The 26,251-nt window shown below is 42.8% G+C and overlaps 1 protein-coding gene across 8 annotated transcripts; it reads left to right on the forward strand.

The window, feature by feature from the left end:
* Positions 1-4,684: 4,684 nt before the first annotated feature.
* ZKSCAN5 (zinc finger with KRAB and SCAN domains 5) lies at positions 4,685-25,944 on the forward strand. Of its 8 annotated transcripts, XR_006739747.1 has the most exons (8): positions 4,686-5,191; positions 5,434-5,954; positions 12,401-12,536; positions 17,660-17,742; positions 18,000-18,135; positions 20,088-20,693; positions 24,156-25,590; positions 25,634-25,944. XR_006739747.1 is itself a non-coding variant. In XM_045571616.1 (7 exons), exons 2-7 carry the CDS (start codon positions 5,541-5,543, stop codon positions 25,265-25,267), a joined length of 2,484 nt encoding a protein of 827 aa, XP_045427572.1. In that variant the 5' UTR covers positions 4,685-5,191; positions 5,434-5,540; the 3' UTR covers positions 25,268-25,944. The 8 variants fall into 8 exon arrangements, 7 of the variants coding, with proteins under 7 accessions (XP_045427572.1, XP_045427573.1, XP_045427574.1 ...); XM_045571616.1 differs by having other exon boundaries at positions 4,685-5,191; positions 18,003-18,135; positions 24,156-25,944; XM_045571617.1 differs by having other exon boundaries at positions 4,685-5,191; positions 17,678-17,742; positions 24,156-25,944.
* The last annotated feature ends 307 nt before the right edge of the window (positions 25,945-26,251 follow it).

A 26,251-nucleotide genomic window follows, 5' to 3' on the forward strand; every position in this document is an offset into this window, starting at 1 on the left:
TCTACATGACAGAACATCGTGCTTGACACCATAAATGTCCTCAAATTGCTCACAGTGTCCTGGGATCAGGCTGGAGGCCTGGGCTCCGGATGGCAGTCCTTTATTCTAGGCTTCGAAGGGAGTTGTGGTGCTTGCTTCCAAGTTGGCTGTGTGAATGGTCATCCTTTCTTCCACGCAGCTTGGGTGTGTGTGTGTGTGTGTGTGTGTGTGTGTGTGTGTGTGTGTGTGTGTGTGTGTGTTGTAAGGGTTCCCTTCCAGGTTGCCTGGGGAAGTGGGCATAGTTGATCTAGACAGGGTGGGGAGTCCCAGGATCTCTGCCCTTCTGCACTGATGCCTGAAACTCCCTGGGTTGGGGAAAGACTGATGTTAGGGTCTGTGGAGGGGCAGGGCCTTACCCTGATCTTGAGGCCACAAATCTTGGTTTTCAAACTACCTAAGGTGAGGTAAGTGCCCATGATGTTGTTATATGTTTTTCTTGTAATTCCCATATTCATGCTGCTCATATCCCAAGGTCTTCATTTTTTGGGCTACCTGGGGGTCTATGTCACCCCAGGATGGCTCTATATCTGGTCTCAGTTCCTCTACCTGCCCAATGTTGATCCAACGGTCTTTCATACCTTCCAGGGTTGGTCTTTGGGGTTGAGGGTTATTAATTTTCATAACAGTTTTTGGCATTGTAGAGACAGGAAGTATGTATAAAGAAGCACCCTTTCAAGATGTACTCCGTAAGTCCTCCAATATTCTTCACCAAAATGGAAGTTTTCCTGTCACTGTCCTGTAGAGCTCTACCCCCTTGTTTCAGACATCCACCTTTGGCCCTCACAGAGTTTGAACCAGAACTCTGGGGCCATGTAGGGGGCAGTGCTACAGAAGGTAGTCAGTTTCTCTTCCATAAATACCCTACTGGGGGCCAAAGTCTGCTAATTTAACATTCATCTCACCATCTAGAAGTATGTTCTCCAGCTTTAGGTCCCAATGTACGATGTGTCTCTGGTGACAGTAATGGACCCCTCATAGTCATTGTCGGAACAGGGCTTGGGGTTCTTTTTCTGTCCCGGGGCTACAGTTCTCTAAGTAGTCAAATAATGTTCCTTCATTGGCATGTTCCATGAAGAGATCCTCGGTGGTAATGACTTCAAACAACTTGGTGATATTAAGATGATCTAGTTCTTTAAGAGAATCAATCTCTTGGGGAACATCATAGAAACTCTGCCAGTTGACAACTTTCACAGCCACCTCTGTGCTGGTGACAATGTGCCTCGCCAGCCTAACCTCGCCAAAGGATTCCTTGTCCATGATGTTGAGTATGAGGTAGTTGCCGATATGGCACTCCTCGTTGGCAGAGATGGAGCAAAATCATCACACTTGGGTGACTTAAAAAAATAAAAAATATTCTGATATCTGATCCCACTGAAGTGGATTTCTGGGAGGAGGGAGAGAAAGAGGAGGAAGAGGAGGAAGAGGAGGAGAAAAAAAAATGAGAAAATAAGCCAACTAGTCCATGTCCAACAGGTAATTACCAATCAGCTTCCTGGGATCTAACAGACTAAAACCTTAGCCCAGCCAGGACCTTATACAGGAGTGATTTGCAATTCCATCATAGTGGCGCCTTAAGGATCAATCATGGCTGGGGATAAACCACAGTGGTTTTCTCACTTTTTAGCCTCATGACCCTTTTCTCACTTTTTAGTTCCAGTACCCCCAAAGAGCTTTTTGTTTATGTCTGATATTAAAGATTAATATTTATTTAATCTTTATTTTTTAGAAATGAAAATCTATAAGATGCAAAAAAAAAAGTCTGACTTACGTTCATGCTCCACATCTCAGTTCTAATATCACCTGCTTAGAGAGGACTTCCCTGATCATCCATTCCTACTCACCTCACCCAGTGTATCACGTTTTGAATTTTCATACCACTGACCACAGTGTAACTGATTCTTTTCTAAAAATTCTCACCCAAAGGTATGTTTTATTGATTTTCGTTTTTTAGAGAGGAAGGGAGAGAGGGGGACATCGATTGATTAGCACCCCTACCTGGGATCAAACCTGCAACCTAGGCAATTGCCTTGACTGGGCAATGAACCTGTGACCTTCCGGTGCATGGAATGATGCTACAACAAACTGAGCTAGACCGGCCAGGGCAGTGTTGCTAATTCTTATTTACTGTATGTCCTTCCCGTGAAGGGGGAGCATGACTGCAGTGTTCCCTGTGTCTAGTGATTGGCAACAAAGTATTTAATAAATACTTGTTCATTAGATTTAATATAGGAATTTGAGGGAATGGAAGAAAATATGGGCAACTACTATTTAATCAGTGATTCATAAAAAAGAAATCTTTCAGAAATTCATGTTCTGTCAGGCTGGCATGGCTCAGTGGTTAAGCATGGACCTATGAGCCAGAGGTGCAGTTTGGATTCCTGTTTGGGACACATGCCCGGGTTGCGGGCTAGATCCCCAATGTGGAACGTGTATCATTTCTATCTCTCTCACCTCTCCCTTCCTCTCTGAAACCAATAAAAATATATTTATAGCCCTAACCGGTTTGGCTCAGTGGATAGAGCGTTGGACTATGGACTGGAGGGTCCCAGGTTCGATTCCAGTAAAGGGCACATACCTTGGTTTCAGGGCACATCCCCAATGGGGGGTGTGCAGGAGGCAGCTTATTGTTTCTCTCTCATCAATGTTTCTAACTCTCTATCCCTCTCCCTTCCTCTTTGTAAAAAAAAAAAATAATAAAAATAAATATATATATGTATATTTAAATATATATATATTTATATATGTATAATTATATTTATTTATAAAAAATACAGCGCTCTCCCCCCCCCCCCCCCCCCCAGTCAATTTGAGCCTCTCCAGCTAAAGGTCTCTCTGGAGATAGTAGGGGATTTTTCTGAATTTCTTTATTCCCGTAAGGTAGACCACAGCGCTAGCAAGTCAGTCTCCAAACCTCATCCCTGATTGGTGAAAAATTCATCCCAAACACTAAAAAACAACTCTTCAGTAGACCCAAGGATGTGTGCTTCCTGATTCAGAGTGGAGTAGGTAAGCCTCATTTGAGCGATATGTAAAAGAGTGGTGATAAGCCTCTTGTCTCACCTGTCAAACAGCAACGTATACAAACATGACAAATTATTAAGGATGGGATCCTCCTGGCTGAAGAAGCCCAGCATAGATGATTTCCCTACTTTGCAACGAAGCGAGGTTTCGGCATCCATTCTCTCCCAGGTAAAAGGTAACGGACTTCGCCAAACGGCCTTCCAGCTCCGGGCGTTGGAGGAAACGCCTCCCTGCTCTCCCGCACTCTGATAGGCCCGCGAAACCGAGGCTGAAAAGAGAGCCGCGGCCCGATTGGTTAGCGGGCACGTTCCGCGCGGCGCTTCCTGGGAGATGTAGTCCTGGTAGCAGCTGGCTCCCGGGACTCTCGAGTTTGACATTGGAGATTTTAGCACAGAGAAGCTGAGATGGTAAAAGAGGCGGGCGTGTCTGGAAACGGGGTGCGGGGAATGCTGAGATTCGTGTGAAGAAACCGAAGGGTTCAAAGTTAAAGGGAAGTGACAGCTGTGGGCTTGCAGAAAGGTACAGACCCTACTCCGAATGGAGGCGTAGGGCGTTGAGAGTTGGGGAGCGCAAGTTCCACAGCAAATCGGGTGCTAGCAACTGTCGCCTCAGCAACAGCTCCGGACACCTCCGACCCCGCCCCCTGCCTGCACGCCTAGGAAAAAGGAGGCGACCAGGAGGAGACCGAGCTGTTTAAATTGCTTTGGGGGAATGGAAACCGGTTTGACTCAGTGGATAGAGCGCCGGACTGTGGACAGGTACGGGGTTCGATTCCGGCCAAGGGCTTGTACCTTGGTTGTGGGCACATCCCCAGCAGTGGGTGTGCAGAAGGCAGCTGGTCGATGTTTCTCTCTCATTGATGTTTCTGGCTCTCTATCCCTCTCCCTCCCCCTTCCTCTCTGTAAAAAAACAATAAACTATATTTAAAAAAATAAATAAATAAATTGCTTTGGGGTTGCCCTGGCTGGTTTGGTCAGTGCACAGAGCATTGCACAGCAGATTGGAAGGTCCCGCGTTCGATTCCAGTCGGGGGCACATGATCGGGTTGCGGGTTCGATCCCCAGTGGGGGTGTGCAGGAGGCAGCCGATCAGTGATACTCTCATCATTGATGTTTCTGTCTCTGTCTCTCTCCCACTCTCCCTTATTCTCTGAAATCAATAAAAAATATTTTAGCCGAGACCGGTTTGGCTCAGTGGATAGAGCGTCGGCCTGCGGACTGAAGGGTCCGGGGATAGATTCCGTCAGGGGCTTGTACCTTGGTTGCGGGCGCATCCCCGGTGGGGGGTGTGCAAGAGGCAGCTAATCGATGGTCCTCTCTCATCGATGTTTCTAACTCTCTATTCCTCTCTCTTCCTCTCTGTAAAAAAAAAACAAAAAACACAATAAAACATATTTTTTTAAAAAGAAGTCAAATTATGGAGTCATTTATTTTAAAAAATATATATTTTAAAAGATAAATGGCCTTGGGGTTGGGTGGTGAAAGAGTGCGGCTCTGTTTTCTTCACGGCTCCTGAGGTTCTGTGGGCGTGCCCGGCTCCCGAGCCCCCGCCCCATTCCCACACCGATTGGCCCGCAGCCCCTGTGGGTGGGGCGTGGGGCGGGCCCTTCCCGCCCGCTGCGCGCGAGGACCTCCGGGTTTCCTAGAGAGGACTCGGAAGTACTCTCGGGGGCTGGTTTTGCGGCGCCAGCCCGTTGGACAGGGAAAGCTTGGACTTGCTTACTTCCGGCGAGGAAGTGTGGAGAAGAGTCGCCTTTGGTTTTCTCACCGTCTGTGGAAAGAAACCCATCTCTCCAGCCTGGATTGCAGGAGCTCGGTCGTCCAGGAGAGCTCCCCGAGGCTGGAGGCTGGAGGAAAGGGAATGGGCGTTGCAACCAGACGGGGGCCCATTCTAACCTTGACCGGGCCGGTCTCCCGGGTGTACGGGGTCAGGGTCGATTCCGAGAAATCCAGGTCCAAATCTGCCCTTATTACCCTGCTTCCCTTCGGGACCCATGAAGTCTCCCGTTGGTCTGCCAGGTCCTTCTGGCTTGGAAGACAGGACCAGTTTTGATCATTGCAGTGTTTTTGAGCCCTGTTCTGACTTAAGTTTGACTTAAAGATAGAAGGAGCGACTGCGTCTGGACTAGTTAGTAAGTCTTGTCCTATTAATATTCTTCACCAGTTACATTGTGTGGGTTGGGCCTGATGTCAGATTTTTTTTTATGGCTTTCATTTACATTTTTTTGAATGTTGGAAAGATGTTTAATATTTCATGGGTGGAGTTACAGCTGACTTGTTCATATTTTAAATGAATTACTCTGTTGAATGGTCGTCTTTCGTATAAATGATCTTTGTGTCACCTCTTTGCTAATAATAATTTCCAATATATCAGTAGGTTGCACAATAATGAACGTGCCCTCCAGAAGACCCTAAAGAGCAGAGAACGTATTTGATCAGTGTAAAACAGCTGAAGTGGAGAGACATCCTTCCGGGTTTGGAATGATAATGACAGAATCTGGGGAAGTCGTAGACTTGGACTCCCCAGCTGAGACTTCACAACAGCAAGAAGACCTTCTGATAGTGAAGGTGGAAGAAGAAGACTGCACCTGGATGCGGGAGTACAGTCCGCCCGTGTTTGAGACTTTTTACCAGCGCTTCAAGCACTTCCAGTACCATGAGGCATCAGGCCCGCGGGAGGCCCTCAGCCAGCTCCGGGTGCTCTGCTGTGAGTGGCTGAGGCCCGAGCTGCACACCAAGGAGCAGATCCTGGAGCTGCTGGTGCTGGAGCAGTTCCTGACCATCCTTCCTGAAGAGTTCCAGCCCTGGGTGAGAGACCATCACCCGGAAAATGGAGAAGAGGCTGTGGCTGTGGTAGAAAATTTACAGAGGGAACTAGAGGAACGCAGACAACAGGTGAGTGGAAGAGGAGACGTTAGTAGGGGTGTCGAACTCAATCAGAGAAGGGGCCAAAATCTAAAATCCAGCCTAAATCGCGGGCCGAATGGTTTACTGAACAGTCATAAACTGTCATTGTGATGGAAACGCAGCGGAGTGCAGTGATGACAGCGCGGTGCGGGCCACATTGCAAGGCCTGGCGGGACGGATTTGGCCCGTGAGCCTTGTGTTTGACACATGTGCGAGCAATGAGGAAGGACAGGAAGAGAGTTGAGCTGCTGAGCAGGGGTGAGATCCTTAGCACTGTTGGTGCTTCATTTATATTTTTTTGTTCTCCTGGGATTAGGTACACTGTGGAGATTTCCTGCCACTCCAGCAAAGAGGAGCAGTATCCAGTGTGCTAACCTGGAGGAGACAATCTGCGATTTAATTTAGTTTTTAAATTACTATATTTATTTTTTGAGTGATACAAAATTCAAAAGGCACTTAGGTAGTAATAAAAGTAAGTTTCCCTCCCACCCCTACTTCCTCAGAGGCCTAATTCTCCTCACCAGAGGCTACTGTTTACATGAGACATGCATATCCTTACGGAGATATACTGTATTCTGTGTATATGAACATATGTGTATATGGCATATTTAAAACACAGGTGTTTTAAAATCACTGTGTATTTCTGCCTCTTGCTTTTTTCTTATAGCTTGGTTTGTTTCATGTCAGTGTAAAGGAGTGACCTCACTCTGAAACTGTGCTATATTTCATTGTATGGATATACCATAAATTGAACTGAGGGCCATTTAAGATGTTCCTTTAGGTTGTTTCTGAATTTTTACTACAAACAACTTTGCTGCATGAATATCTTTACATACACCATTAATTACGGAATGAATGCTAAGTCCATTTGTTGGCTCAGAAGTCATATGCGTTTGTAATTTTGACAGCTATTGATAGATTGCCCTACATAGAGGTTATTCCCAACAGCAATATATGAGAGAATTTTTTTTTTCTTGAGTCTGATAACACAATATTATCTTACCCAACTTTTGATTATTGTCAATATGAAAGAATGGGTTAGTTTGACCATAATACAGATTTTAAAGGGCTATGCATATGTCCTTTTATTGCAAATTATCTGTTTCTATTATTCACCTATTAGGAAAAGTAACGAATGTGTCTGTAATTGAATTGTAATTGTTATTTTTCCACATTGTTGCTTGTCTTTGCTTATGGAGATTTTTGCTTTGCAGGGTGTTTTAATTTTTATGCAATCAGCTTACACTTTTTACATTGTTTTTAGGGTTTTGTGCCACACTTAGAAAGGGCTTCTCAACTATCGGGTCTAGTAATAATTAATGTCGTTTTTAAACGTTCGTTTACAATCTTGCTGGGCGTTGACTTGTATTGACATAACCTTCAAACACGTGGTATCTACAGAACGTGTGAAGTGCAACTAACAAGTTTTGCTTGAAAAAGTTTGTGTTTGGTTTGGTTTTTGTTGCAAAACTAGGGCTAAGAAGATGGCGGATGAAGAGCATATTCGGCACTGCATGCTTTACGAGTTCCAATTAGGAAGAAAAGCAAGTGAGGCTGCAAAAAACATCTGTAGTGCTCTTGGTCAAGATGCAGTTAGTGCCAGAAAATGCCAGCATTGGTTTGAGAAATTTCGCGAGGGAAATTTTTCGTTAGATGACAAGAGTGGTCGAGGCCGTGTGTCCAATTTTGATCAAGAAGCTCTTCAAGCTCTTTTGGTGCAAAATCCTCAAATTACCCAACAAGAGCTTGCGACAATTTTAAATTGTTCACAAAAAACAATTTCCAATCAATTGCGTGCACTTGGCAAAGTCCAAAAGTTTGGAAAATGGGTTCCTCATGAGTTGACCGACAACAACCGTAATCAAAGAGTCACAGTTTGCAGTTCAGTCCTCTCTCGTCAAAACCGTTTGCCGTTTTTAGAGCAAATTGTTACCGGAGTTGAACAATGGGTGCTGTATGTTAATTTGAAAAGGCGGCCTCAATGGTTGGACAAAAATGAGGCTCCGCAGCCCATGCCAAAACCTGACTTGCATGCGAAAAAAGTGATGTTGTGTGTTTGGTGGAATTTTAAAGGAATTCTTCATTATGAACTTTTACCATCTACCCAAACCATTACAAGTGCAGTGTATAGTGCCCAATTGGAAAGGTTAGCCCAAGCTTTAAGAGAAAAAGAACCCGCGCTGATTAATCGGAAGGGCGTAATTCTTCACCATGATAACGCATGACCGCATACTGCAAGAATCTCTGCTGAAAAACTGCGCCAGTTGGAATGGGAAGTTCTCCCTCAACCTGCATATTCTCCTGATATTGCCCCTTCCGATTACCATTTGTTTCGTTCTTTGCAAAACTTTCTTCTTGGAAAAAAATTTAATAATGAAGAATGCCTCAAAAATGCATTGACCGAATATTTTGCATCAAAATCACAAGAATTTTACAACAGAGGGATTAAAATGCTTCCTGAGCGTTGGGCACAAGTAGTAGAAAACAACAGCAACTATATTGTTGATTAAATTTTGTTGTATTGTTTAAATAAATTCGGTTTAAAAAAAGTATTAGAAAACGACATTAATTATTACTAGACCTAATACAATATTATGAGAAATTTTTCTCATAGTTTTGTCTTTATTTTATTTTATATTTTATTGATTTTTTTACAGAGAGGAAGGGAGAGAGATAGAGAGCTAGAAACATCAATGAGAGAGAAACATCGACCAGCTGCCTCTTGCACACCCCCTACCGGGGATGTGCCCGCAACCAACGTACATGCCCCTGACCGGAATCGAACCTGGGACCTTTCAATCCACAGACCGACACTCTACCACTGAGCCAAACAGCTTTCGGCTCATAGTTTTGTCTTAAATTTTTTTTACACTTTTACATTTTTTATACTTTACACTGGAATTCATTTTGGTTTAGGGTGTTTGATATGGTTAAAACTTTATTTCTTCACAGATATTTACCAGGTTGCCCTAGCAACTTATAATCCACCTTTTCTCTTATTAAAATGCCTCTATATTTACATACTGAATTTCTGCATGTATTTGGGTCCTTTTGTGATCTTTTTATTCTATTTTATTGATGTCACTATGTGCTCATGTGTTAGTATTTTAATTATTTGAGCTCTATGAAATGCTTTGGTATCTGATAGAGCTACCCTTCCTTCTTCCAAACTATCCATGTATATAAAAGCTTAAGTGATCAAACCGCTAAACAACCTGTTGACTGGTTGCTATGATGCGCACTGGCCACCAGGGGACAGATGCTCAACGCACAGGATTGGGCTCCCTCCTGCCTGGATTGGGCCTGTGGGGATTGGGCCGAAACTGGCTATCCAACATTCCCTGAGGAGTTTCCGGATTAAGAGAGGGTGCAGGCCAGACCAGGGGACCAACCAGGGCACGAATCTGTGCAATGGGCCTCTAGTGTTTTAATATTTTCTCATTTTCCTTATGATATTTATTTAGTTTTTAGTACCCCCAAAATCCTGTTGGTATTGCATGAAGTAATGTATTAATCTAGGGAGAATCAATATCTTTATGTTGTTAACATCTTGTACTTTCTTACTCATTTATAATCTGAACTTCTACCTTTCTTTTGTTGCTAGACTCACACTCTCTTAAACTTTAATTCTCTTTTTATAGCAAAGAAACAAAGGATTATAGGTCTGCAAGAGGTTGAAACCAGTTAGAGAATTTCCCTCGTTTTCCATAGCCATTGCACTTCATTGTAAAGGACCAGCTCCTTATTCTTTACCTCTGGGTAAGGGGTACTACAACATTCCAGAATATCCTCAGGCTCTTCAGCTGGCTTAGCTCACCCACGAGGCAAGTGGGCAGCAGAGAGAGTTACTGTTGACCTGAAGCCAGACCCTGTAGCTCTCCTGAATGATTGTTGTACAGATGGGAATGTTTGAACCTTTCTATTGCTTCTTTCAGGGCATACAGGTTCATGTTGACATCTAGTTAATACTTTTTTTTTTATTTTTAGTTAATACTTTTTAAAACCTAATTTGGGCCCAGCTGGTGTGGCTCAGTAGTTGATCCCTGGTCAGGGCACATGCCAAGGCTGTGGGCATGACCCCCAGTGTGGGGCATGCAGGAGGCAGCCAATCTGACTCTCTCTCATCATTGATGTTTGGCTCACTGGATAGAGCGTCAGCCTGCGGACTGAAGGGTCCCGGGTTTGATTCCTTTCAAGGGCATGTACCTTGGTTGCAGGCACATCCCCAGTAGGGGGTGTGCAAGAGGCAGCTGATCGATAACTCTCTGTCATCGATGTTTCTAACTCTCTATCTCTCTCCCTCTTTGTAAAAAATCAATAAAATATATATTTTTTAAAAAGTAATTTAGTTCATAAATGGACAAACTATTTTCTATCTTTTTAGTAATATTCAAAAGCATAATTTAAAACAAAAAGCATTTTTTAATACAGGATTGACAGCATGTATTATACATTTGCCTCTTTCGGTGTGATATGCAGCCCGTTTTTGGAAGGGATACAGAGAAAAATAATTTCTTAGTGGTAGTCGCGATTTGAGGCCCAGATAGGGTTTTTCCCACTGCCTCCATAGGGTATCTTAGGAAAGCCAATGAGGGTCAAGTTTGTTTGCCTTTCTCTGTCTGTCTCCTATATCCTAACATTTTTCCTCAACTTTATCTCCAGGCAGTTCTTGTCTCTGCAAACCTTTCCCCAGGCTTTACCCTCCTCCTTTCTCAGACTCTCTGTAGAGTTTCCTGACATCAAGGGCTGTTTTGGTTCCTTGTTGCCCACAGTGCCCTTTGGCATACTTGGCGTCATCTTAACTCTGTTCTAAGTGGGTCAACGAGGACACAAACTTTCACACAGAATATTTGCTACAACTGTTTTGCAACTGCCTCTTAATGTAACCCTTGTGCCACATTTTGCCAGTAGTAAGAGGGTTAAAATCAAAAGTGTTTTGAAACCATAAGGGATGGGGAAAGAGGAGGATGATTCTATCTCAGTGCAGAATCTATTACCTGCTAAGTTGCTGCTGAGCTAGTACCTTCCAGAATAGACAGGTTCTGGAGACTGGCTGTGGCAGAGTAATTGTAGGCATCCTAAGGTTGAGCAGGAGCCAAGAACAGAAAGATTGAGGCCTGTTGCACACTGGACATGAACTAGCTTCAGTCTTGGTGTTGGTCTGCTGCAGAACCACGTGTGACTTCCTGAGTCCTATAATTGACCTTTCCAAACTCCTTTTTCACCTCTCTCCCTCTTTACTAAACTTGACCCTCATTGGCCTTCCTAAGATACCCTCTTTCTGCCTGACAGCCTTTGCTTATATTGTTCTCTCTGCCTGCAACACTTTTTTTTTTAATATCTCATTTTTATTATTCACATGTTATACAGTTTCTACTGTAACCAATGAATGTTGCAAGTTCTGAATATATTTTATTCTAGAATGTATTCATTTGGTTGTAGGTATCATTTTAAAAAATATATATTTTATTGATTTTGTACAGATAGGAAGGGAGAGAGATAGAGAGTTAGAAACATCGATGAGAGAGAGTCATCGATCAGCACACCCCCTACTGGGGATATGCACGCAACCAAGGTACATGCCCTTGACCGGAATCGAACCCGGGACCCTTCAGTCCCCACGCGGACGCTCTATCCATTGAGCCAAACCGGTTTCGGCCTGCAACACTTCTTACCTTTCTCCTGGCTGGCTTCTTTCATCCTTTAGGTGTTTACTTAAGTGACACTTCCTCTGAAGAGCTTTTGATGGCTACCCAATCTAAAGTAGATCTCATGCCCAGCTGGTGTGGCTCACTGGTCAAGCCCTGAACCAAGAGGTCACCGGTTTGATTCCCTGTCAGGGCACATGCCCTGGTTGTGGGCTTAATCCCCAGTAGGGATCCTGCAGGAGGCAGCCGATTCATCAATGTTTCTCTCTCTTCTCCCTCTCCCTTCCTCTCTCAAATCAATAAAAACATATCTTAAAAAAAGAAATAGATCTCATCTGATCTGTCTCATTGTACTTCCTTCTCCTTTCTAACATATAACAGAGTCTGGAATTATGTCCTAATATTTATTTATGTGTTGAAATGTTTAATGGAGGTCTTCTTTAACTAGATCCAGGCGTCTTCAAACTGCGGCCCTCGGGCCACATGCGGCCCGCAGAGGAGTCTGATCCGGCCCGCCAGGTTTTTTGGGCAGTGAGTGCAGCCGAGGTGTTACAGTAGGAATTAGTAGTTCATATAGTCCGGCCCTCCAGCTCTCTGAGGGACCGTGATCTGGCCCCCACTTTAAAAAGTTTGAGGACCCCTGAATTATAAACTATGTATCATCAGTGCCTGGCTCCTTATAGACGTAGCACATTATTTAGTATAGGAACAAATACAAAAATAACGTGAATTTACTGGATTCTTTAATAGCCTTCTCATTAATGTACTGATTGGTGTGGTTGTTAGATTGTGGCAGGTCCGGAAGTCCTTTCTCAGAAGGCGGTGTCATCAGGAGCCATGCAGGAGTCCTTCTGTCACCAGCTTCTGTCTCTGGACCCCCAGCCTGAACAAGAGCCACAGAAGCCTCATCTGGAGGAAAATGGTGAGGATATGATTTGGTGGAATAGATGTGGCCAGAGAGTGGGCGCCCTGGCCATGTGGGTAAGCTGCATGTATAAGAGAGAGACTTCAGGCTAGGGAGCTTCTGTAATCAGTAAGATTTGGAGGTTGGCAGGGTATGGGGATCTGGAATTGAGTCTCTGGTATTAAGAGAAGTCAGGTGGACTAGCTGGTTGAGCATTGACTTACGAACCAGGAGGTCATGGTTTGATTCCCGGTTGGGGCACATGCCAGGTCATGGGCTTGATCCCTAATATGGGGCCTACAGGAGACAGCCGATTCATGATTCTCTTTCATCATTTATGTTTCTATCTCTTCCTCTGCCTTCCTCTCATTTTAAAAAAAGACAGGTCAACTTACAGGATGGCTAAGAACTATAGCACAGTTCTATTCAAAAGCTATAATTCAGATTATGAGAACTTCATAGGTACTGTTAAAAGATTTACAACTTCATAGATTTTATTTTAATGCTTAAGTAAAAAAAAAAAAAAAGGTTTCCAGTTCCTAATTGCTTTCTTTTTCTTTTCTTTTTTTATTAAATTATTATCTGTGTACATATTTTACCATTGCTCCGCCTCCCATACATACCCTCTCTGCTTTCATTTTTTTTAAATTCTTTATTTAATTTTGCTTTCATTCTTTCATTCTTATTTCAAGCAGTGCTTCACCATGACCTTTAGAGCATTTGTTTTCTCTTTCTTTTCTTCCCTCTATTTTATTAACCTGAATTATATATACAGAGAAGAAAAGTGAACAGCTTATCTTTTTTAAAAAAAAATATATTTTATTGATTTTGTACAGAGAGAAAGGGAGAGAGATACAGAGTTAGAAACATCGATGAGAGAGTCATCGATCAGCCGCCTCCTGCACACCCCCCTCTGGGGACATGCCCGCAGCCAAGGCACATGCCCTTGACCGGAACCGAACCCGGGACCCTTCAGTCCCCAAGCCGATGCTCTATCTACTGAGCCAAACCGGTTTCGGCTGAACAGCTTATCTTATTTATGATGATATATGTCCACAAGTCTGTAATCTCTAACAAGAAACTCTTGCTATCAGATATATTTTAGAATTCAGTATTTTTCAGATTTAGTAAGATAATGTGATTTATATACCATATATTACACTACCAACAGGATTTGACATGGCACCCCATATTCACACACATTCATATTTCAGCATTGAAATGTATGTATATATACAGCAGTGGATTAAATAAAATCTTTGATTAGCTTCATATATGTTCTAGTTAGGTTTTGTTGTCAAATTAGTTCAGTGCCTAACTTCATGAAGAAAAAAAAAGATCTTTGGTATGAAGAGCTTTGGAATTTCAGAATTATGGTTTAGAAATTGTGAACTTGTATTTCCTGTTTGGCCCCAGGCCTTTTTCTAGGTTCCCCTTAGCAGTCAAGTCCTTTCACTTGATATGTCCTATGTCTCTAATCTTTTCCAGCTTTCCTTTCACTGTGGTAATAATAATAAAAGCACAGCAGCAGCAGCTATTATGTCTTTGGTGTTTACTATGTGTCAGGACCTGTTTTAAGCTTTACTTGTAGGAATTCATTTAACCTTCAATGTACCAGGAAAAATAATCTTCACTTACCATCTGGGGCCAATGGGTCCTTTTGATTTTCTTTCTTTAAAAAATAAATAAATAAATAAATAAATAAATAAATAATATATATATATATATATATATATATATATATATATATATAATTTATTTTTTACAGAGAGGAAGGGAGAAGAATAGAGAGTTAGAAACATTGATGAGAGAGAAACATTGATCAGCTGCCTCCTACACACCCCCTACTGGGGATGTGCCCGCAACCAAGGTACATGGCCTTGACTGAAATTGAACCTGGGACCTTTCAGTCCGCAGGCCAACACTCTATCCACCGGTTTTGGCATCCTTTTCTTTTTTAAATTTAAGTCATTTTATGCATAATAACAGAAGAATCAAAGGATAAAAACAATTAAAAAAATACTTTTTTATTGGTTTCAGAGAGAAAGGGAGAGGGAGAGAAAGATAGAAACATCAATGATAAGAGAAAATCATCAATCTCTTGCCTGCCCTCACTGGGGATGGAGCCCACAACCCAGACAAGTGTCCTGACCGGAAATCAAACTGTGACTTCCTGGTTCATAGGTCAGTGCTCAAGCACTGAGCCACACCAGCTGAGCGATGAGAACAATTTTTAAAGAAGTTTTAATAAGAATTAAACTTCTTTGTATCAAGTGCATTTTTATAATTAAAACATTATAAAAAACTAAAAAGTACTGTCACAAAGTACTGTCTCTTTAGCAAAATCAAAAACTGTCTTTTTACAAAATAGGTAGTCCAAAATCTTGTTGCAAAATATTGCATGATGAAATCCTTTCCGTTGAATGGCTCACTGGATAAGATGGGTCATATTTCTTTTATGAAATTAAAAAAGAATCTTGAGTTTGAGAAAGGTCACCAGGATATTATCATTTGTAGACTCATTCTGAGATTTCCCTTGTATTTTCAGTTTTATCGTTACCTCAAAATTTGTGCACTGGGGGTGGTCCCTCAGCCCAGTATGCCCCCTCTCACAGTCCAGGAGCCCTTAGAATTTCTGAATTCTCAACTATGCTCAATGAAAGTTAAAAACAGGTGTCAACAGTCTTAGATTTTCTGGAAGATGATGCAAAACTCTGTGCAATGTATTTAATACTTTGGGAAGAGGGAATAATGATGATTTTTTTACTGTTACATAATCCTAAATATTTTTTTATTCTCTCATTTCTTATTATTTTAATCTTCTATGCTCTTATTGGAAATAATTAATGAATAATGATTAGTAAGAATGAAATCATTCTTGGGATGATGAAATAGAAAAATGTTTCATGATACAGGAAAAATAAGATCAGTCAGATCCCAAAATGTTTTCTAAATTTATAAAAGTGTCCAGTGGATCCATATAGAAATTATAATATAGAATGAGTTTTATTCTATTTTTTAAAATATAAAATGCATTTTCTTTCTGTTCTTCAGAAGATCTCTAAAAGAATAAAAGTCATATAATTCCAGTCTTTAAAAATAGTTAAAACTGTTCAACATGGAAACCCAAAATTGTGTAATAGGCCTAGTACTCAGTGGAATGAGTAGGTGTTGCTGTTATCCTCATGTTAGAAATTAAGAAACTGCTGAAACCGGTTTGGCTCAGTGGATAGAGCATCGGCCTGTGGACTGAAAGGTCCCAGGTTTGATTCCGGTCAAGGCCATGTATGTTGGTTGTGGGCACATCCCCAGTAGGGGGTGTGCAAGAGGCAGCTGATCGATGATTTCCTCTCATCGACGTTTCTAACTCTCTATTACTCTCTCTTCCTCTCTCTGTAAAAAATCAATAAAATATATCTAAAAAAAAAAAAATTTAAGAAACTAAGGCCTAAAAAGATAAATTTGTTCAAGGTCACAAAGCTACTAAGTGACAGAGCTCATATTTTAACCCTCTGATTCTACACTTTTACCCCATTCTGAGCTATCCTGCCTTTGCTGTGACCACCAAGCCCTCCCAAATACAGAATCCTGTCCTCCTTAAATCATGTCATCTTCCCTTTACTTGCAGAGTCTCATCAGATCATGCTACTCTTTTCTTCTCTTCCTTGGTGTTGCTTCTCTTCTCTGTCCTGGTAGCCAGTTTCTTTATTCCAACAAAATTACTGTGTGAATTACTATTTTTTGTACACTGGGGGAGGCTGCATTCCTTTGATAGCACTGAAGGCTGGTTTTCTGCCCCTGGGACTAATCTGTGCTTGAAAGAGGCAAAATCATTTACTTAAAAGTTAAAGAAGCAGTGAGTTTCACAGGAACTTCAAATAGTAAGTGGAATTACTTAGAATGAAATTACTATAATAATTCCAATTATAATTGGAATGTAGTCTATATTCACAATTACTGTTCAAGTATAGACTGCATTTCATCCCCTTATTTCAAGTCTCCTCTTTTGACTATTTAACCACACTCCTGGTTTCAGACTCTGTTTTTGTCTTTCATCAATAATCATTCTCCTTTTTGTGTCATTGCTCATTACTTTTTAGTCCTCAGACACCAGCAGACTACATATACATAGACATCCCCAGGACTAGGGAAACCATAGCAAGGTCTAAACTGTCAGTTATTTGTTTAAGTTGGGGCTCACATAGATTGAGATCTGGATGCACCATGAATCTTGACAAAAACAAGCAGAGGTGACAGCAGAGATTCAAATAGTCACCAGCATCTAGATATCAGACCCTGCAGGCATTACACATGTTATTCACTCCACCTTCAACGCTCCCTTATCCTCACCCCGCTCCACCCCTATCTCCTGTGGAAAGGCTTTCCTGCAGCTTTCACCTTCCACTCTCTACTGGGCGTTCCTAGATGGTGAACTTCAAGTGTAGTGTTGGTAATTTACCCTATTCTGGAAAAAAAAAGTAAGGTTTCCATGTCTACAATCCCTATTACTGAAGTTTTGGAAGGCAAGGACTGTTTTATCTGCCTATTATACAGATAAAACACAGAGTAGGCTTAATACTATATACTAACTGGTTACTATAAACCAACCATGGTAATTTCTTGGAGAGAGAGCATGTGGATTTGCTAATCATAAAGTGTAGTCCGAGGAGCAGCACCACCACCATCACTTGGAAGCTTGTTAGAAATGCACAACATGGAGCCCACACCTGCTAAGCCAGAATCCGCTCTGTGCTTAGACCCCTGGGTGATCTGTTTGCTCATTAAAGCTTCAGAAGCCTGGGCTCTAGGGCTCTAGGAAGTGATTGAGATCTGAAGCTGGGAGTCTTTGGTTATCCTTTGAAATGATTAGGTTCAGTCTTTGGCAGAGCAGAATGGCACGATTTGAAGAGAGCAGCAGGGATTAGCCTGACCAAAGCAGGGAGTCTAGTTTTTTGGGTGGAAGGGTGAATATAGGGTAGGCGTGGGAGAGGCCGGAATGTCGAGGGTCTTGAGAGCCAAGCAGAAGAATCTGGTTTTGACGTGGCAGGGCACCATCGTAGATTGTTGACCAAAAGTGGAATATGGTGGCAATCAGAGCTGGGCAAAGATATCACTAATGCCTCTTTCTCTCTCCCCCTCAGCCCTTCCTGCTCTCCAAGTTTCTTCCCTTCCCCTGAAGGACAGCCAGGAGCTGACAGCCTCACTTCTCTCAGCTGGGTCCCAGGTGAGCTGCGTCCCTGTGCCTGCAGTAAGGACCCATGTCCGTTCTTGGGGACGGAGCTGCCTTAATCCTGAATCTTTATCAGGAGTTCTGTCTCTTTAGAGATCAGGCACACCTTGGGTTTATACTTCAATCCAGTATTCCCCATCCTCTTTGAAGCATAGTCCCTCTTCCTATTTCTTTCCTTAACACTTGCAGTTCTTTGCCTCATCCAAATGGCACATAGGGAATGGGAATTTAATGGAAATCTCATGTTTCAGAAGGTGGTGAAAGTGGAAGACGTGGCTGATGTGGCTGTTTCCTTTATCCTGGAGGAATGGGAACATTTGGACCAAGCCCAGAAGTCTCTCTATAGGGATGACAGGAAGGAGAATTATGAGAGTATTACCTCCATGGGTAAGACTTACTTTGTCTGCATGGATTAGGAGATATTAATTTTGTTATCTTACAAAGAATATTTCTAGTACATCTTATAAAAGCATGTGTGTTTTAATTGCTATAATGTGCCACTTTTTTTCCCCTGTGAGATAATAAATCAACTTTCTCCCCCCTTAGCTTATTTTCATTATTTCCTTCATAATAAGGGTATGTCTGAAGTGCTTGGAGAATAATATTTGCAAATACTATCTGTTACCTCTTTAAAATGAAAGAGCTTAAAACTAACAGGTTTGGATTTTAACAGATTTGCAGCAATTATTGTAGTCTATTCCTTGACAGATTGACTAATTCTTAGCTGAATAATTATCATTTGTGAAAGCATCTCAGACTTTGCCGAATAAGTGTATTGTAGTAATTATTTTTACAATATTTCAATGTCGTTTGTTCTTTTCTTTCTAGCTCATAAGTGGCTAGTTGTTCACCCTATTACCATTCTCAAATCACTAGTACCTATTTTATGATGTTTTCCCTGTTGGCATCTACATTTTACATGTTTTTTTTAAATATATTTTTTTATTGATTTTTTACAGAGAGGAAGGGAGAGGGACAGTTAGAAACATCGATGAGAGAGAAACTTTGACCAGCTGCCTCCTGCACACCCCCTACTGGGAATGTGCCTGCAACCAAGGTACATGCCTTTGACCGGAATCGAACCTGGGACCCTTGAGTCCGCAGGCCGATGCTCTATCTACTGAGCCAAACCGGTTTTGGCTACATTTTACATGTTATATCCCTGTAAAAAAAAGAAAATCATATTTGTTTTACTTTCTGTTTACTTAACAAAATTTTTTAGTTGTTTTTCTTCTTTTTTATTGTTTCTTTGTCATACCCTTCTTGAATTTTGCATCCTAAATAAGATTTTGCTAGTATTTCTTTTCTTTTCTTGTTTTAAAATATATTTTATTGATTTTTTACAGAGAGGAAGAGAGAGGGATAGAGAGTTAGAAACATCGATGAGAGAGGAACAATGATCAGCTGCCTTCACACTCCCTACTGGGGATGTGCCCGCAACCAAGGTACATGCCCTTGACTGGAATCAAACCTAGGACCTTTCAGTCCACAGGCTAACTCTCTATCCACTGAGCCAAATCGGTTTCGGCCGGTATTTCTTAATAAGTCATGATCTTGGAAACTAATATTTGATTTTGCTGCCTGGAGCAATTATAAAAAGTTTAGTACTATGGCAGACATTTTGGAGCTTATAGCTTTTAGCTTCTTTTGAATTAATTCTTTTATTTCTTATTAAAAATATTTTTATTTATGTCAGAGAGAAAGGTAGAGAGTGGTAGATACATCAATGATGAGAGAGAATGATTGATTGATTGCCTCCTGCATGCCCCAACTGGGGATCAAGCCCAACTGGGCATGTGCTGTGACAAGGAATCAAACCGTGACCTTCTGGTTCATAGGTTGGTGCTCAACCACTGAGCCACACCTGATGGGCTTGAGTGGATTCTTTTTTTTTCTTTTTCCTTTTTATATATATTTTATTGATTATTTGCAGAGAGGAAGGGAGAGAGATAGAAAGCTAGAAACGTCGATGAGAAAGAAACATCGACCAGCTGCCTTTTGCATACCCCCCAACAGGGATGTGCCCACAACCAATGTACATGCCCTTGACCGGAATCGAACCTGGGACCCTTCACTCTGCAGACCGATGCTCTACCACTGAGCCAAACCGGCTTCGGCTTGAGTGGATTCTTTTAGAAGAGCCACTATATAATAAGCACACTGGTAGACTTTAGATGAAATACATAGATAATTCCAGATTCCTTTTGAAAAATGTTATACCAGTATACATGGTCATGTGCTCCTGTTGGGTTTATATAATTATTCTATATCTCTTAGTCATTTTATTTCTTCTACTATAGGAAGTAGTTAAATTTTCCATTTTTCTTTTATTATTTCAGATTGCAAGTCAAAGAATGACAATATGGAACTCATAGTAAAGCAGATTTCTGATGAAGCCAAATCACACTGGGTGACATCAGGAAACACTGAAAGTGTTGCCCAAGGTCAAGAATTTGGAGACGTTAATGACCTTCGCAGCATGGTAGAAGGGTGGCAGGTAAACCCCGGTGTGGGGAAGTCAAGGCAGAACCCTTCTCAGAAGAGAGATCTTGGTGCCATCACAGACGTTAACTGTAAACAAAACACAAATGCTGAGAGAGGTCACAAGTGTAACGACTGTGGTAAATTTTTCCTTCAAGCCTCAAACTTCATTCAACATCGGCGAATCCACACTGGAGAAAAGCCATTTAAGTGTGGTGAATGTGGGAAAAGCTATAATCAGCGTGTGCACCTTACTCAGCATCAGCGAGTCCACACTGGCGAGAAGCCCTATAAATGTCAGGTGTGCGGAAAAGCCTTTCGCGTGAGTTCCCACCTTGTCCAGCATCACAGTGTGCACAGCGGAGAGAAGCCCTATGGATGTACCCAATGTGGGAAAAACTTTGGTCGGCACTCTCATCTGATTGAGCACCTGAAGCGCCACTTCAGAGAGAAGTCCCAAAGATGTATGTGTGAAGAGTTGTATTGGAGAATAAATGGAGGCAAAATGTTTTTATTAGCTTAGAACAGATGAGTTGTGATAAGGGAGCAGTAGGAAGGGGCAAAGATTACAGTCTAGTATTTACTAGAGGCCTGATGCACGAAATTCATGCAGGAGGGTGGGGCTCTCAGCCTGGGCTGCTCCCTCTCATGACCTGGGACCCCTCACTCCTAGCCACCCACCTGCTTGCTCCTTACTGCTTGGCTCACTGCTCCTTAGGACTGTCATGGAGGCAGGAGAGGCTCCCTCCACCACTGCCACTGCATTCACCAGCTGTGAGCCTGGCTGGCTTCTGGCTGAGCAGCACTCCAGCTGTGGGCACACACTGACCACCAGGGGGCAGCTTCTGAGTTGAGCATCTTCCCCCTGGTGGTCAGTGTGTGTCATGGCGACCAGTCGTTCTGGTTCCGCTGTAATGGTCGTTGGGCTTTTATTATATACTCCCCTAGGGGCCCAGTGCACGAATTCATGCACCTTGAAAGGAACTGTGGGCTGCAAGGCTGTGGTGGGCACAGGGGCGGGTCTCATCCATCCTCTGCGCTTCCTTCCAGCCCCTCCTGCTGTGGCCCCGGTCCCCTGTCTGCCAGCAACCCCACTCCTGGCCACCACCGCTCCCACGTACTGATGGTGCCAGTGCTGCTTGCACCTGCTGACAGTGCAGAGTGATTGGGGTGGGGGCCAGCAGCGGGTGTGAGCAGGGCCAGCATCATCAGTGCTGCCCCAATCACCCCTCAGGGGCAGGGGGAGGTGGAGAAGCTCTCAGTGGCAATCAGGGCCAGCAGCCACCATTTGCACCCACTGATGGTGCCGAGTGATCAGGACCGGAGCCAAGTGCTGGCAGAGGGTTCAAGCTGTGGCTCCAGCAGCGGGTATGAGCACTGGGTGGGATTGCAGTACCTGGGAGCAAGGAGTTTTCAGTAACCACCAGAGGCTCACCCTGATGACAGCGACCGCTCCCCCCTTAGTCTGGCGCCCCTCACCTGCTCCACCATCCTGCTTCGGCCGACACTCACCATGTTCTGCACTCTGCTGTCTGCTGCTGATGCTTGCCATGTTCTGAATGAGCCCCCTGGTGGTCAGCGCACATGATAGCAACATTGTTCCACCATTGGATCTGTTTATGTATTAGCCTTTTTTATATAGGATATTTTTATTGTCAAATCAGTAGGCAAAACCCTATGCCCTCTCCCCTGTCCCAACTTTCCTTTCTCCAGAGTTACTTGCTTTTATTATTTTCTTCCAGTAATTCCATATCTCTCTATAAAAGGCTAACTGACCAGATGACCAGTAGCTATGATGCACACTGACCACCAGGGAGCAGATGCTTAACACAGGAGTGCCAAGCTGCAGTGACTTGGCAGCAGTGGTTCTTGAATGACGCACCATGGAGCCAGACAGTAGGGAGCCCAATTCTGGGGTTTGTCACCTGAGAACCTCCCCCTTGCAATCTGGAACCCTTCAGGAGATGTCGGAGAGCCAGTTTCAGCCAGATCCCCACAGGCCAGGCAATGGGACCCCACCTGCCAGAGGGATCCTGCTCACTCTGCAAACACCCTTCGAGCCATGGCGCTATCCCAGGTGTGGACGGCTGAGAGGGACCACGGGAGGTTGGCTGCACAGTGTGTCCGGCCTGTCTCACCCAGTCCCACCCCGCCAGCTCGTTAGTCCTATATAATAAAAGCCTAATATGCAAATTATCCCCTCGGGCAGTCGTTTGGCCAGGAGTTAAACCACTTGCTATGGCATGCACTGACCACCAGAGAGCGGCGCAGAACATGGCAGGCGGTGACACTGCGGCCTCTCGCCAGCTTCCTGGGGGGGAGGTGGTGGAGATGGAGGTGCTGGGAATGCAGGGTGTCTCCTGAGCTCGCTTTCACGCCCTGGATGCCAGGGCTCACGTGTGGAAGCCCGCCACCGCCGTGCTCAGGTGCTGGGCGCCCGCAAGGAGCCTGCTCCATACCTGCATGGCTGCTTCTGGGTGAGCCAGGACCGCAGAGGATGGTTGGGCTCCCCGTGGGTTTGTGCCAGGAGAGAGTGTGCTGCTTGCCTGGCTTTTGTGTGGTGCTGCTGGGCAGCTCAGAGACCCACTCTGCACCCCAGCCCATGGCATCCAGCTGTGCTCTCCACATCTCCACATGGGGATTCGGGTGCTGTGACTCACATAGACAAGGGTGCAAGGGGCCCAATGGCCCCAGTGCTTCCCAGGGCCCAGAGGTCAGCTGGGACCTGCCCTTCCACGCCAGATTGCCATGCTTCGATAGCCAGCCAGGCCTAGGGACTGCACCCATGCACGAATTTTGTGCACCTGGCTTCTAGTTTTAAATAATCCTACTATTGCTTTATTCACCAATTTTAGACATTATCTATTTACTTTCTAGTCTAGTTAATGAGGAGTTGGACTCTCTTACTTGCTTCTTCCCATTTTCCAACTTTTTCCAATTTAGTTATTTTACTTTAAAATAATACGAAGTTTAAAGGAAAAAAATTGGGGGGGGGGGGAATCACACATAATCTCACCATCCTAACTAATAGAATTATTACTGTGTAGTGGATCCTTCTATCCTTTTTCATAACCCTATTTTTACTTTTAAATTTATTTTTAAAATCAATTTCAGAGAGGAAAGGAAAGGAAGAGAAAGATAGAAACATCAGTGATGAGAGAGAATCATTGATTGGCTGCCTCTTGCATGCTCCACACTGGGGATTCAGCCCGCAAACTGGTCATGTGTCCTGACTGGGAATCAAACCATGACCTCCTGGTTCATAGGTCAACAGTCAACCACTGAGCCACACCAGCTTGGTTTATAGCTTATTTTTATATAGTTATACTCATAGGACACAAATATTAGACATATACATTTTCTAGTTTTACTTGACCATCCTGTTTGTTATTTTATTTATTTATTTATTTATTTATTTTACTATTTGTTATTTTTGATAATCTGCTATTGTGTGGAGACATCATAATTTATTCAACTGTTCCCTGGTTGGACTTACAAAATTTCACTTTTGATAACTCTGTTTATGCCTTTTTCAGTATTTAGGATTGTTTTCTCATAATAGATGCCCAGAAGTGCTATTAGTGGCTGAAAGGCCAAAAACATTTTTATGGCTGTCAATGCAAATTACTAAATTGATTTTTATATTATTTATTTTTTATTTGAGAGAGAGAGAAAGAGGGAAAGAAACATCATTCAGTTCAAACTTGCAGCCTAGGGATGTGCCCTGACCAGACTCAAACCGTGACCCTTCAGTTCACGGGATGAGGCTCACACTGGCCAGAGCTAAATTGTATCAAGTACATCTATGCGTACCCTTTTTACCTCTATTACATTATATATTCATTCGGTTAATTCCTTTTCCTGACAGCTTATTTTTCTTCTACAAAGGAACTGATGACATTTGCATTTCCTCTTTATTTTTTCAGGCAATGACAAAAGGAGTAAGAATACAAAATTGAATGTTAAGAAGAAAATTTTAGAATTTTCAGAAGCAGACATGGAACTATCTGGAAGAATCCAAAAAAATGTTTCTCAAGTTCAAGATTTTGGAGAAGGCAAGTTGGATAGAAAGCAGGGAATTCCCATGAAAGAGATAGTGGGACAACACTCTTCAAAGAGGATAAATTTCAATCAAGTCACATATGTCCACAAAAAATCCACCGCAGAAGAGAGACCACATAAATGTAATGAATGTGGAAAAAGCTTTATTCAGAGTGCCCATCTTATCCAACATCAGCGAATACACACTGGAGAGAAACCATTTAGGTGTGATGAGTGTGGGAAAAGCTATAATCAACGTGTGCACCTAACTCAGCATCAGAGAGTCCACACTGGCGAAAAACCCTATACCTGTCACTTATGTGGGAAAGCATTTAGAGTAAGGTCCCATCTTGTTCAGCATCAGAGTGTGCACAGTGGGGAGAGGCCCTTTAAATGTAACGAGTGTGGGAAAGGTTTTGGGAGGCGTTCACACCTTGCCGGGCACCTAAGACTTCATTCTAGAGAGAAAACCCATCAGTGTCATGAATGTGGGGAAATCTTTTTCCAGTATGTTAGCCTCATCGAACATCAGGTGCTCCACATGGGTCAGAAAAAAGAAAAAAATGACATTTATGAGGAAGCATATAGTTGGAACTTAACAGTGATGGAAGATAAAAAGATTGAGTTACAAGAGCAGCCTTATAAATGTGATATATGTAGCAAAGCCTTTAATTATAGTCCTGACCTTATTCAGCATTACAGAACTCATACTGCAGAGAAAACCTGTAAATCTGATCTATGTAGAGAAAATGGTGGCCAGTGTTCTCACATAAAACAACGTCAAAAAACCTATTCCAACGTGAAATCCTATCAATGTAACGAATGTGGCAGAGGCTTCACTCTGAAGTCACATCTTAATCAACATCAGAGAATCCATTCTGGTGAGAAACCCTTTCAATGTAAAGAATGTGGAGTGAGTTTCACATGGAGTTGTAGCCTCTTCAAACATCTGAGAAGTCATGAGAGGACAGATTCCATAAATACCTTAAGTGTATAGATGTTTCTGTTATAGCACCGCTCTTACTCAATTTAGACAGGCTTTCCTGAAGAGAAATCGTACTCCTATGATGAATGTAGTAGCAACTTCAGCTTAACCATAAAACCTCCAGATACATAACTGAAATCATTCAGTTAGAATTTAGGAACAGTGGAGAACAAGAAATAGATAATTTGTTTGCTTTCCCAAGGAGAAATGCTTTTATTAGCATCTTCATGCTTGAGAATGTAGACAAAAGAGAACCCATGGTGCCCGAATGGCATTGCTCAGTGGTTGAGTGTCAATCTATGAACCAAGAGGTCATGGTTCAATTCCTGGTCAGGGTAGTAAAAAGAGAGAGAGAGAGAGAAAGAGAGAGAGAAAGAGAGAGAGAAAGAGAGAGAGGGAGAGAACCCATGGATTTTATGAGTGAAGGAAAACCTTCAAGTAGCACTTATTCTTCATTTGAATGTCAGAGCATTGACACTGGGAAAGCCTCATGGATACAGTAGAAATAAGCTTTGTTTGTAATTTCTGCCTTGACGGCTTATCTATTCGGGGAAGAGCACAGGTAAAGAAAGAGAACTCCAGCATGATACTTGTTTTGGTACCTCAGCAATGAACCTCCCCTAGAAATGATTGTCCTGGCCAATGGAAGGCACCAGTCATTGTTCCCATCGTAAGTATTAGACCCTTTGGGGAAAAATTGACTTAAAGATTTATATTTTGGAAAAATTGGATTCAGAGGCTGAATGGTATGTGTTCCTTACTATCTTATTCAATCCACAACTTCTCCAGGAAACACACTCGACTTTTTTGGTTTTGTTTTGATTCTCTTACCGTCAGATTAGCTATTAGAAAGAGGAATTAAGTTTTTCAATTCAGTAGAAACTGTTGGCTAGTCACATCTTGAGGGAAGGGGAGCGGGACCTTAGGGGAATAAAGAACAGAGGCCAAATGGTGGACTTCTTTTTTTTTTTTTTTCTTTTCTATTATCCACAAGAA

This window comes from Pipistrellus kuhlii, unplaced genomic scaffold, assembly GCF_014108245.1.
Source record: "Pipistrellus kuhlii isolate mPipKuh1 unplaced genomic scaffold, mPipKuh1.p scaffold_m20_p_4, whole genome shotgun sequence".
NCBI classification, from domain to species: domain Eukaryota; kingdom Metazoa; phylum Chordata; class Mammalia; order Chiroptera; family Vespertilionidae; genus Pipistrellus; species Pipistrellus kuhlii.